This window comes from Pseudorca crassidens, chromosome 3 (assembly GCF_039906515.1).
Source record: "Pseudorca crassidens isolate mPseCra1 chromosome 3, mPseCra1.hap1, whole genome shotgun sequence".
Classification (NCBI taxonomy): domain Eukaryota; kingdom Metazoa; phylum Chordata; class Mammalia; order Artiodactyla; family Delphinidae; genus Pseudorca; species Pseudorca crassidens.
Window position 1 is genome coordinate 136910788 of NC_090298.1, and position 13271 is coordinate 136924058.

The following is a 13271-nucleotide window of genomic DNA, read 5'->3' on the forward strand; positions in this document are numbered from 1 at the left end:
TGCAAAAACACAGACATTTTGACTTTAATAAGTTATAAAACCAAGGAGCCAAATTTTACTATACAGAAAAACAAACGTACTGATTGCTGTCATCAGTAAGATAAAATGTTGTGATGTGAGTTCAGCACCAAAATGACCCATGTGGCAGCTGCCTGTCAGACAGGAGTACATAGTCGTAATGCTTCATCTGATAAAGACTTTGCTATTGAGCACCATTTATAATATACTCCAGACAAACAAACAAACGACTTTATAGTACACATGAAAGGCTTATACGTGAAATTCCATGGGTTTTCCAAAAGGAGTAGATCAGAGAGCCAGGTCCCAAAACTCCAGCACTAGTCTTCCCATGAACATGAAGTGACTCTTGGGCCCCTCAGCTGACTTTGCAGAGCAGTGAACAAAGAGGACCTCTGAGTCTCAACCTGGTGTTGGGAAACCTTGGCTCAAAGACATCCTCTGCCTTCCCCAGACTGCAGAAGCCTCTCAGCCAGCTCTGGAAGCTCCGGACTGTTGCTAAGCCAGCTCTCCACCTGTCTCAAGCTCAGTGGAAATTTGCAGTGTCTCAGAGCGGGTGAACACTGCCTTCATACACAGAGAGACTTCTGAGGACCATCTAGTCTAGAGAACTTTGTGGATATATGGCCCAAGGCACTGAGTATGGCATATGGGGCCGTGGCCACTTGGCCTACAGTTCCCAGAGGGCATCTTTCTTCCTACAGCAGAAGAGAGATCCCCCTGGGTGTGTCCCACCTGGGGCCCCTCCCTAAAGTCTTCCAGCCCCCAAGACACACAGCCCTGCTCTGCTGTGATCTGAGAAGGGAGTGTTCCCATTCTGTGGCCCCCAAGCTGGGTAAACTGAGTAATACTCTGGCTAGGGTTAGTCCGGAGCTTCCTCGACATTCCAGGATGGACCCAAGCAAGCACTGCCCAGTCCTTCAGCCCGTGAGTAGCACCAGCTGCCATGGGTTCAACCAACGAGGGAAAGCCGTGGATACATTTCCTAATGATAAAGAGACGAGTGTGCAGAAGTGCTTCACACTACATCTTGTTAAAGAAGTGATACTATGAGAGAATTCAGAAAGGTTTCTCCAGTTTGGTTCTTAGGAGCCAGCAAGCTCCTTGGAGACACTGGGACATGTATGAGCAAGTGTGGAACATGGTGGCAGAGGGGAGAGAGGTAGGCTATGCTGGGGAGATGGGGAGGCTAGTTTTCAACCATTTGGAAGGTTAAGCATCATCCCAGATGTCCCTTCACTGTTTCTTACCCCCTTACTCTGTCCCTTGGACCTCTTGCAGAGGTTCACACACACACACATGCACAGGTTCCGATAAAGGTTTTAGCACCTATCATGAGCCCAGTATTCTCATCCACAGAATGAGGAATGAAATAAGAAAGAGTTCTCTAAGATCTATGACTGGTGAGAATACAAAGGCTTTAGAACTTTCCTGGACATGAAAAGCTTAAGAATTACATGGCAGGCTAGGCCCAGCTAAGGAGCTAATGTGCTTGGGTCTTGTCATTTTGGGAAGTTTAAGCTGCATGTTCACACACACAAAAAAAGTGAGCCTTGCCCACTCACTGGACTTTCCAGCAGAGTACATGCCTCCCTCAACCTTCCAGTGCACTTGGGGAAGGGGAGAGCCTCTCTGGGGAGCCCCGGGTCTGAGGCCAGGCTGGCCAGAGGTGACAAGCAAGGCCCGGGTTAGTGAAGATAAAAGAGGCCTGGGAGAGCCTGGGAGTGCCAGCTGGCCACCACACTCATCTTCATCACCTGCCTCACCACCTCGAAGATTGGAGTTCATGGCCTCCACTTCACCGCACTCATCTTAGTGACTGGTCACTTAGTAAATAAATCATTGTTTCTCCCAAGAGTCCCATGGGGCTTGTGTCTCAGTCTGCAGATTGGCAGGAAATGTCCTGTGTCTCCAGCAAGGTGGTCACCACAAGGAAAAGAAGATTCCCAATCACTTGCTCAGAAACTTGGGGCAAACGTTTTCTCTCTCCGAGTTATCCCTCCTGCCTTCCCTCATCAATGGGGGTTGTAGAACCTCTATATTCCTCTCCAACCCACACTCCACCTCAGTACAGGACATATATATATATATATATATATATATATATATATATTTTTTTTTTTTTTTTCTTTTTACATTATTCTCCCTCTTTGTTTTCCCCAAATCTTTTGGAATCAGGAATCTGACTTCATCTCCACAACACAGGAGTTGCCATCCCATGGAATATCTCTATAAGCAAGAAAAAAAAAATGCTATTGATGCTATCTTTCCATTTTATTAGAACTTTCCGAGCATCTCTTTCTTCCTCATCTCATCAATGAGCTCTTGGATTCTTTGGTTCCTGGTCTTTTCGTATGGGCTCGGTCGTCGAGGGATTAGGTTGGGTGGCTGGACTTCATCCTCCAGGCCCTGGATTTTGTAGGGCACATCCACAGCGTTGGTTTCCGGATGGTCCTCGGTGGCACTGGTGCTGGAAGTATTGAGAGGCACCTCCAGGGGTGTGCCTGGCGGAGGCTGCACCTCCATGACTAGAGTGGGCACTGGGAGGGTGGGCATGAGCTCTTCAATGTCATTGTGCTTCCCAGAGGGTGGTTCTGCCCTGTCGTCCACATTGGTGAGGTTGTCTTGCAGGTTACAGGATTTGCAGCACAGCTTATTGTAGCCTGGGATGGAGCAATAGCGAGACAAGACTTCCATCCTACAGAACATTGACTTGTCACCTTGGCAGCGGCCCTCTGAAAGAGAAAAGTGGGACAAATAACCAAAGGACAGGTAAGGGGGACCTTGTTCCCCCACAGGAAGCAGTTTTCTGGAGGAGGCATTTGAAAGAGCCCAGAGACAGCACAGAGGCAAGCGAGCTCACACAGAAAGCCTGTGTGGTTTTGATATCGGGCAGCCTTTGGGCAGGGTGGATCCGGGGACCCCACCCTTGAGTGCTGCCACACAAGCTGTGAGCAATGCTCCCCTCCTCCAAGCAGGCCCTGACTGAGTGCAAATTTTTCAGTATCTCTCAAAGTCTGAGACAGAAATGAGGCCTGTCTATTCTCAGGGAGTGATTCCAAGCTCATCTTAAAGAATGGGACTTTATCAGATGTTCACGTTTGATAGCCCAGTGGTAACCCCAATGACATTCTTTGGCACAGTTTGACTCTACAGTAATCTTTAAGCAGTAACTATAACAAAATTAAACCTAAAAGAACCAATTCCTAACACCCAAAAGAGCGCATCCCAGAGCCTTGGCGGTGGCCTCACCATACTCCTCCACATTTTGTTCCCATCCTCACCCAAACTCTCCAGATGATCTTTGTTTCTGAAAAGGGACTAAATAGAAATTAAAAATCATGCAGACTTATCTGGGATTTCTTCCACTTGCCTCAACTTACTTGAGAGCCTTATGTCCTGCCACTGCTTCATCCACCACGTGGCCCTGCCACATTGAACTTCTGGCCATTTTCCAAAGTGCTCCAGAGCTTGATGCCTTCACATAGACTAATTCTTCTGCCCAGCACATCCTCCCCTTTCTTTCCCACCCAAGATCTGGTCATCCACGGTCTGTCTTGTATGGAGAGCCCTGACTCTCTGCAGAGGCCATAGTTGTCTCTCTCTTTCCCTCTTTCCTCATGGCTGTCTTCTCCCTGGCCTGGCTCCAACCCTGGCTGCAGCTGTATTAATATGACCCATCCAACTCCTCTTGTTCTCACTCTCTGTCTTCTTCCTGAATTTTTACCCCCTTCCCTTTCCCTTAACACCTAATTTCACACACAACACAAAAATTGAGATGATTTACAAAAATTCATTCAACATAAAAGAATAAGTCATTTAACAGTATAACAGGGGATATTTGGTCCATTATAAATTCCTGATCACTGACTTCAATGGGCCCAACCCTCCAACTATGTGCCCTGCTCAGTCACTCTCTATTCTTCATAAAGGGCATTTCAAACTTTTCCCACATAAACCTCTGCTGTGCCCTCCTTTCCCCTCAGTCTCCCAGGTGAACTCATCTCCTATTTAAAGGAAGGAAAGAGGGGAGGTGGGAAGGAAGGAGGGAGGGAAGGGGCAGCCACTGATGGGGACCACATCTGACATGGTTACTCTGCATTAACGCAGGGCACGTTCTACATCTGCATGTGAAGCTATGCTAGCTCACTGAAAGTTCTCACAATAACAGACAGGCAGACCCTCTCCCATTCAGGGCCCGTGGTTCTGACATCTGCCCTCTGCATGGCCATTGCTCCAGCTTATAATTTTCCCTTACAGGCTGGCAACCTACTTAGTTGGACACCAACCTCAAACTCCTGGAGCTTCAAACACTTGGACACAACAGGCTACTAGATACCCCTCAACTCCTGTGGTCCCAAAAGTGGATTCCACATGTCTGGCCCAAGCCCATGGCCTTCACTGGCACCACCCATCTCAGAGAATGGCCCTTCATGTGCACAAGCCAGACCCCGGGCATCCCCTGTGCGGTCATCTCCAGGTCTGTCAGTATTTCCCCTGATGCTCTCAGATGTGTCCACGCTCCCCTCTCTCCTGCCTCCACAGTGCCAAGCTACCTTGCCTCTTGGCTGCAACGTGGTAAGAGCTTCCTTTCTGCCTGCCTGTCTCCATTCTTCCTCCTTCTTATCTAGCTATCCTGCTGCAAGCAGAATGATGTTCTTCAGCCGGAGATGTGACCTTGTCACCGTCCAGACTGAAGCCCTTGTATTGCTCCTCCATTGTTTTCAGGGCGAGGACCCGTCCCCTTCACCTCTCCAGTCTCATTCAGGCCTTGATTGCCTTGCTCTGCAGTGTGCTCTCTGTGGCCACAGGGCCTTTGCACATACTGTGCCTCCCCTCTTCCTCTTATCCCCGAGGCTCAGCTGAAACACATCTTCCTCAGGCAAGCATCCCTTGACTTCCCTTGCAGGTTAAATCCCCCAGTATGTGGTCTTATGGTGCCATGGGTCTCCCTTTCCCAGCATTCCATCCCAGCTACCAAGTCCACATTTAGTTGTTGGATAAGGTAACTAATGCCTGACTTTTTCATTATCTTGAAGCTCCAAAAGGCAGAGCCCCGAGCTGTATCTGGATGCACCTTTATACCAGAGCCTAGAACAGTGAATTGAAGAATGCATAAAGGTGAAAAAGACCAATGTGAATAATTGAGCAAGTCCAAAACAAGGAAATCATGGATTTTAGAATGTCAGTGCTACAGGGAAGAATACACAGAGGCACGTATCATTAGAGAGGGACCCAACCTGGACTCTGAGCCAAAATAAGGAGGAAACATGACTAGGTGCAGGACCCAGGGTATGAAGAGATAAGGACAGATAGGCTGTTTAGGAAAAGCCCTGGTCTTCCTAACCTTGAGATGGAGAAATAGGCCCACATGTGGAGGGGAAAGGCAGATGGCCTTGTGCTGAGGGTCGATTCCAGAAATCAGACTAAAAGATGCTGAGATGTGGCTTTCAGGGTTTTAAAACCTTGGATAAAATTTTACACAGATATCCAATATCTGAGACAGATGAAACCAGAACAGTCCTGTTTGAAGCTGGGCGGGTCATGCTCAGAGCCCCTGCTCCCTTCTCCCCTCCTGGTCCCTCCCTGCTCCCTGGCAGTCACTGGGGTAAGCGTGTGGAAACCACCATGACAGCCCTCAAGGAGATACAAGGGGGCTTTGGTAATACTAGGTGCAGCATCTCCCCCAGGCTTTGGCCATCAGCTGGGGCGGGGAGGCCAGAGGCATAGGCCTCAACAAGGATGCAGCCAGGCCTAGCCGTGCTGCTGGGACTGGGGTCACCCCTGCCACACGGACACCCTCTCCTGTCACCTGTGCCTCTTCCTTCACACAAATAACAAGCATCTCCCTCACTTGTCTTTCACCAGGCTGGGATCCGAGAAGCGGGTGTCACATCAGTCTAGGGTAAGGGTCTGCCAACCACTCTTGTGGGCCAAGTCGGTCCCTCCACCTGGTTTTGTAATCAAAGTTTTATCGGAGCAGCCCTGTTGGTGGTCTGCCCACAGCTCTAGGCAAGGTTCCCTCAGCAGGTATTTCTCCTGATCTGTTTGGGCAAGGAGACTTAGTGGACGCAGTTCATCAGACACAGTTGTCTTGGTCTCCCGTCTCTTGAGTTGGGAGTCTTTCAATGATCAGAGCTCTGGGCAGGCTGACCCCAGCCACAGCTACTGTGACCCCACCCGAAGGCTGGCATCTGGAACCCGGCCCTGTGTCCTGATGCCCATCTCCATGGCGCTGGGTGGTTGTCCTTTCTCATGGCCTCCCTCCTCCCTGGAACAGGACCCCTTCATGGGAAAGGGAGGGAGAGATGCCCCCTGGCAGGACATGGCCCAGGCCCCAGATTAGGAGGTCCCTGCTTGGACCCTGACCTGCTGTGTGGTTCTTGTCAGCAAGGGGAGTGGACACACAGGCCCTGTGGCTCCTGAGGGTAGGCCTTGGGAGACAAGGCAGGCACAGATGAGCACACCCGTGTGTAAATGTCACAGGCCAGGCGCTCAGACCTTCGGCTGCCTTGCCCTTCTCCCAACCCAGACTCTCCTAAGACTCTCCTAAGACAGACCTGTTCCCTCCCTGAACAGGTAACCCAAGGCTGACAGCTGTGCCCGGAGCCAGGGTAGTGGCCTGATGGTGGCTCAGGGCATGGTGACCTGGACACTGTCTCAGCTACTAACCCCATATTCCCACTCCATGGGCTGGGATCCCAAAGATGGGGAGAAGCTCACATGGGGCCCTTTTCCCAACTGTGAGAACTTATCCACAAGGAGACAGCCAAGGTGTTCCTGCAAGGTGCTTGTTTAGCACTAAGGATTCAAAACTCAGAATGCCGGTGGGGTGTCTGCACGAGCTGCTGTCACATTTTGAAAAATGCCTGAGGAGGGGGCACATGCCTCAGTGGGGGAGGGGCCCTCAGTATCTACGTTGGGCAGGGTAAGGGGGACAGAAAAGTCACGGGAATCAGAAACCAAGGAAGTAATGGACCAGAATGGCACCTGCAGCCCTGCAGCACCGTTGGTCACAGAGATGAAGAGAAGGAGGCAGCAGCGTGCCAGACCCAAGCACCCAGTTTCACTGAACTTTTATTGAGTTTATTTGTGGGATGCATGACAGGAAGTCTTTCCACTGTTAGTAAGAGTAAAAGGTCATTTTCACAGTCACTTTGGCACACACTAACGTTGTCTCATAAAAAAACCAGAAAAGCAACGACAATGGAACCTATATAATACGTCATTGAATACATACAAAACACTAATAAAATATCCCTGATAAACCAAAGTGCATATTCCGTATTGCACCTTCCCAGAGTCACTCATGTCACTCGCATTGCCTAAGTCAAAGTTGGAAGTTAACAGTCATGAGAATTAGTATGGGTTACACCGAGTATTTACATAACAGTAACTAGTGCCAGGGGAGGGCTGGGAGCTGTCCAGCGGGGATGCTATGAACAGGGGATGGGGCTGGGGAGAGTGAGGGGTGACCGGCGGGAGTGCTACACTGGTCACGCCCAGGGCCAGGCCAGTCGCCCTCTGGTGTAAGGCAGCGCCGGCAGCAGAGTGCCCGGGGCTCCAACAACAGTCAGTGCCGAAGGGCCGCTCAGGCCATGGAGCGGGTCTCCTTTCCACAGAGGTGAGCCTGTGCCTGGGGCCCTGTACAGACTGGACTGGGAAGCCTTACCCTTGACCAAAGGTGGATGAGCGGGCCACCTCCCTCTAGATTGCACTGCCTGCCTCCTGCCTGGGTTGCTAGCAGCCAATTCTGTTACCTTTCAACTTTAAGGCATCTTCTACATAGTTTTATCTAAGCAAAAAAGCGATAAAAATTGAGGTAATTCTGTAGTTGTTCACATGGGTAGGTGGCCGCATCCACATGAGACAGCCTTTCACTCTCACTCTCTCGCGCCTGTGCACAGGGTCGTGTGTGCACGATGAGAAAGGCCATTGGAGCGAATGGACAGAAAATGCAAGTGGTGGTGTGTCCTGATGTCCCACTGCGGGGACACGTCCCCTGCCTCCTCTGCTTGACCTGAACCCCCAAGGGGACAGGGTACGGGGGCCAAGGGTTGTGTGAGCTGGACACAAAGGCCACAGGAAGCAGGCCACAGTCACACGAGTCAGGAGGACACACAGCACAGGGTCAGCAGCAGCAGCAACAGCAGAGGTGGCCAGGGAGCCGCCGACACACTGCCGGAAATGGGCCGGGCGCCCAGGATGGCGAAACAAAACTGCACACCCGTGAGACCCCTCTGGCCTTGCCTCGCTGGTAAGCGGCGTTTGAAAGAGGACGGGCGGGCTCCGCCTCGATTTCCGACCCGCAGCTCCAGCCTGGAGGGATGTGGCCCCGCAAGGCGGTCACCAAGTGGTCACATTCAAACTTTGGCCTCTGGCCCCTCCAGCACCGCGACAGATCTTTGCCCCTTTAAAAGCCATCACCGCGAGGTCCTGGCACCCCCACAAGAGGCCGGTGCCCCGGGCCGTGCCGCTGCGAGACTGGCCCTCCCGGCCAGGCGGCTCCAAAGGGGACAGCCGAGCACAGAGGCCCGGAGAAAACAGATTCAACCAAGAGAGCGCTCAGGAAGAGTCAGGGCAGTTTTCCATAGAAAGAGAGGAGGGGAGCCCACGGCAAGCTCCACAAGGCGCAGGGCATGCACTGGAGGGCAGAGACAGAGTTATAAACGGGCCGGTTACTTGGCGAGGTCTTCTGGGCTGGTGAGTCGGGGTCGGGTCGGGACAGCCATTGAACTACGTAGCTCTTCTTGGAGGGATCGGAGACGTTTCCTAGAGGGAAAAGAAAGGAGTCTTGGCTGCTGGGGCACCAGGTCTGGGCACCCAACCCACCTACCCCAGGCAGAAGGGCCCCCTGGATTCTGGCATCCCAGGGAGGGGGTGACAGGAGGGCCCCAACTCCCCAGTGTGGCCTGCAAGGCCTCCCTCGGCACAGATGGGCCCCAAGCACCCTGTCCAGGCCCAGTCCTGCCTCTCCCACACCAAGCATCCGGGTCTCAGCTACGCAGAGTAGCTTCAGCTACTATCCCCACACGCAGGCCCTACCAGCACCTCCTTATGTCTGTACTGCCCTCCAAGTCCCCACCGTGCCCTGCTCTGGGCTGAGCAGTGCCCTGAGTGCTGGCTCTGGAAGTGCAGGGAACAAGTGAATCCTGGATCTACCCTCTCCTCAGCTGGGGGAGGCACACCCGACCCCCCGAGCTCCCTGCTCCGCAGAAGGGACTCATGACTGGATCTACGTCTTCAACGGTTGTGGGGACCGAAAGAGCTGACGTGTGTCCAGCACTTGGCCAGGCATCTACACGCAGCCAGCATTCTGGTTGCTCTCCTTGCAGGGCGACAGGCGCCCCCTACTCATACAGGCACCCCCTACTCGCATGGGCATGGGCTGAGCCCCGATGTGCAGTCACTGTGAATCCGGTTTCTGTCTCCCAGACCAAAAGGGAGTGTCAGGAAGGCAGGGATGGACTGAGTCCACGCCATCCTTCACTAGGGCCTGGCCTGGAGATGAGCATGGCAAATGCCAGTTCCTTCCATTTCCTGCCAGAGAAAGGTCCCAGCCTAGGCCTGGGCGGGCTTAGCTTCTCCTTCAAGTTCACAGATGCTGAGTTCGACCAGTTGTGGGAAGAGCCGCATTTGCCTGGACCGCCGCCCTCCCCTGGGCTTGCTGCATGCAGAAGGCTTACGGGGACAGGGGCCAAGCCTGCAGATCCTGGCCGTCTCAGGCCGCTCCTCCCGGCAGACACCGAAGCTGTCGTCCATGGTTCGGCAGAGCACCGGCCGTTCCTGGGTGCCGTTGCCACAGGTTACCGAACACTGCAGGCAGAGCGTTACCAGTCAGGGCCCGCTTCCCATGCTAGGCTGGGTCTGAAAGGGCTCCCCAAGCGGGTGATCCCACAATACGCGGAAGGTGGGGAGGCACAAAGGGTAGAGGGTGAGCTAGAGGCCTGCCCTGCCTAGCCCTAGCCCCGGGCAGCTGCTTCAATCTCCTGGGCTCTAGAGTGAGTTAGAGAGAACAAATATGCAGGGCCAGATAGGGCCTGGCACTTCTGGCTTCTCAGCGAGCACCTCCCTCCTCTGGCTAGAAGAGGCCCAAGGCCCAGAAGAACTGCTATGCACTGGGGGCCACTGGGAAAGCTCTGCCTGGGTCCAGGAGGCTTCGGCAGAGGACCCTCCCTCCCTCTGGACACAAGGTTCTACACCACCAGCACCCTCACTGTCCCCTCCAGTCTCGGGCCCCCTTGGCCTCACCACATTGGAAGGGACCCGAATGAGCAGTCATGCCCAGACTCGTGGCTCTGCTCACAACTCAATCCAGCCCTGCTAAAGGATGATTCTCAAGTGTTCGCCTTGTGTGTGACAAAGGGTTGACTCAGCAGACGGGGTTGCTCAAACCTGCCCAGTCCCAAGAAAGGCCTATTTTCAGGGCTGGCCCTTGGGCAACTCCTGGGAACCAAGTTCATGGAATGGTCTGTCTGGTAAGAGCGTTTTTGCGTGCCTGAGGCCTCCGATCAGGCTGCACCAATTTGTTCGGTTGGTTTACACCAACAAGATGATTTACGGTGAGCATCCGCTTTCGCTCTGGGGTCTGGGGCTTCAGTAACTGATGTCAGTCACGCAGGCACCTGATGCCTATGTGACTGATCCCCAGTGAACATCCTGGGCACCTAGATGTTTGTGGCTGGTTTCCTCCAGACTTCACCGAAACACTTTTTCCCTGTGCTGATTCTACGCTGTGTGCTTTCATTGTAATAAAGCCTAACCATGACTACAGCAACTTCTGAGCAAATCTTTGAGCCCAAGGTTGGTCCTGGCAACTCCTGACCCACCAGGCCCGGGGGCTGGATGTCAGTGCTCACATCAGCTCAGCCCTGACCCCAGAACGGCTCCTGCAGCCCGAGACTATCCTTTCCAGTCCAAGTCTAAGTCCTCCCTTGCCCGTGTTTCCTCCTGCAAGTCTGACCGGCCTTCTAGCCACACCTCTGGCCCCCAGAGACAAAAGCCCAGGCTTCCCTTTGTTTCCTGGAGCCCAGGCTGTCCCCAGTCTCCTGGGGGTCCTGTCCCCAGGAGCATGGGAGCCTCTACCCTGCAGAGTGAAGATACACATTCCACTGAGTTTCCCATAGCCATGTGGAACCACGGGTGCCCTGAGACCTACGGGATGTGGCCCAGGGCAAGAACTGCATCCAGGCCCAGGTGCAACGCCCTGGCCACTTCAGTCCCACCCAAGCTTGGTTTGGGGGCTGAGGACACAGGGCCGGGGCACTGCTTACCTGGGACCAGGGTCCGGCCCGCCACCGACCGGGACAGAGCTCACGGTTGCAGGCCCGGCGGCCCTCGGGTCGGGCGTCATTGCAGTGCTTGGTGTGCACGGAGCGGGTGGTGTTGTTGTGCAGGGGCTGAACGCAGCGCACAGAGCGAACCTGCATGCCCGTCCGCCCACAGCTCTGACTGCATGCCTCCCACTCGCCCGTGACCCACCTGTCAGGGCAGAGCAGCACACGGTCAGCCCCTGGAGAATCACCCTGGCTGAGGCCCTGGTGGACAGAAGCAAGGCAGCCTGCTCCTCCAGGCGCATCTTTACCTACTGTCAGGAAGGTGCCCTGGAGGCTAGCTGGGCCCCTGCCTGAGGGCCTGCCGACGATGAACCCCAAGCATGCCCACGGCTGGGAGATCCTGATTGGGATGTGGCCATGGACAGCCGGCCTCTGTCTCCTCTTAGGCTCCTGGCTCTGCCCTCTGGCCTCAGCTTCCGCTGACATCACCAACCCTTCCGGGCAGCAGCATGGACACACTCAGCACCTGTCCCCGAACGGCCCCCACCTGCCTTTTACCCACCATCTTCCCCACTCAGGGTCCTGAAAAAGGAACCTGGGCCCAGAAATGCAGCCCTGTCAAACCCCGGAGCCAAAGGGTCATGGCTGTGGCCATTCCAAGGCCTCAGCCTCTGGAATGAGCTGCTTGGGAAACATCTACCACCGGACCAGAAGCAAGCCCTGCACCCTCGGAGCCTCAGTTTCCCCATCTGAGCATTACCACTTGTTGTCATTTCTAAGATGCACATTATTGTTTCCGTCTAGCAGGTCTGAAGCAGGGGGGCACTGCACAGCCTGCAACATCTTAGACTCCATAGAACGTGGTGAGTGAGGAAGAATCTGTCAAACGTCTCAGGGCACGTGAGGCTCAGAGCATCCAGGGAACCCGATCCTGCACCACCCTTCACAGGAGCCCCAGGGCTCTCCCTCCCCTCCTCTAGTGGGGCTGGGGGCCGGGGAGTCCTGGCACTCACACGGGCTGGGAGCACTCCTGTGGGTTGCAAGCCCGGCGGATGGCTTTAGGCTTCGAGAGGGAGTCGCAGAAGCCTCGGTGCACCATCTTGTGGTCCAGCCTCCGGCGGCAGCCATACTTGGTGAACTGGGACCCTGAAGACGAGAGCTCGAGGGGGCTCAGTGGGACAGTATGGGCCCTCCAGCAGGCGTGGAGGGGTGGCTCCTCAGGTCACGTAGCCCCGTTCTCCCCGCCCTGCTAATGGGGTGGGGGGGTCGAGCAGGGACACATCTAGCCTGGTGTCTACCCAGCATCCCAGGCCAAGTGAGGGTGACAGGCCAGGGAGAGTAGCCCCCTTCTCTCCTGCCCTTTGGCTGGCTTCCTGGGGCAGGAGGGAAGGTTCTATTTCCTCTCCCATTGTTTAGTCATTTACTCCACCTTGAATTAATGTGCTCTGAGGACCTGGCTAAACATGGAATACAGCCTGCAAGGCTCCTCCAGCCAGTCTAGTGTAGCAGTTCTCAGCTGGTGGAGATTTTGCCCCGGGGACATCTGGCGATGTCTGGGACACTTAGTTGTCACAACTGGGGGAGGAGAGGCCCACCGACATCTAACAGGTAGAGGCTGGGGATGTTGCTCAGCATCCTACAATGCACGGGACTACCCCCCACAATGGAAAATGATAGACTCCAGAATGTCAACAGTGCCAAGTCTCAAAACCTCAGCCTAGTGGGTTAGACATGAGAGAATATGACTGAGCAGCCTGATCTAGCCTGGGCATCTGGGTGTGTCCCGGGAAACAGAGGATGGAGGTGTGCTGATTTAGTGGGAAAGCGGTGGAAGGGGCTCCCCGGGGAGGAGATGGCCTATGCAGAGGCCCTGAGGCAGGAGCACTGCGTGTCCAGGAAAAGCACTTAAGGCCAGTGTGGACAGGGCTGAGTGAGCAAGGGTTGGGGGTGCCAACGGCAGTTGGAGAAGTCAGCAAG

At 54.2% G+C, this 13271-nt stretch overlaps 1 protein-coding gene across 2 annotated transcripts in view; it reads right to left on the reverse strand.

Moving 5' to 3' along the window:
• Positions 1-13271, reverse strand: part of ADAMTS2 (ADAM metallopeptidase with thrombospondin type 1 motif 2) — a 246476-nt gene continuing 233205 nt past the window's right edge. For both annotated transcript variants that reach the window (XM_067732549.1, XM_067732550.1), the window contains 5 exons: positions 12308-12440; positions 11292-11499; positions 9705-9834; positions 8701-8790; positions 1-2753 (listed from right to left, as the gene is read on the reverse strand). In XM_067732549.1, the coding sequence (XP_067588650.1) occupies positions 2296-2753; positions 8701-8790; positions 9705-9834; positions 11292-11499; positions 12308-12440 (1019 nt within the window). In that variant the 3' untranslated portion in view covers positions 1-2295. The remainder of the gene's footprint in view (positions 2754-8700; positions 8791-9704; positions 9835-11291; positions 11500-12307; positions 12441-13271) is intronic.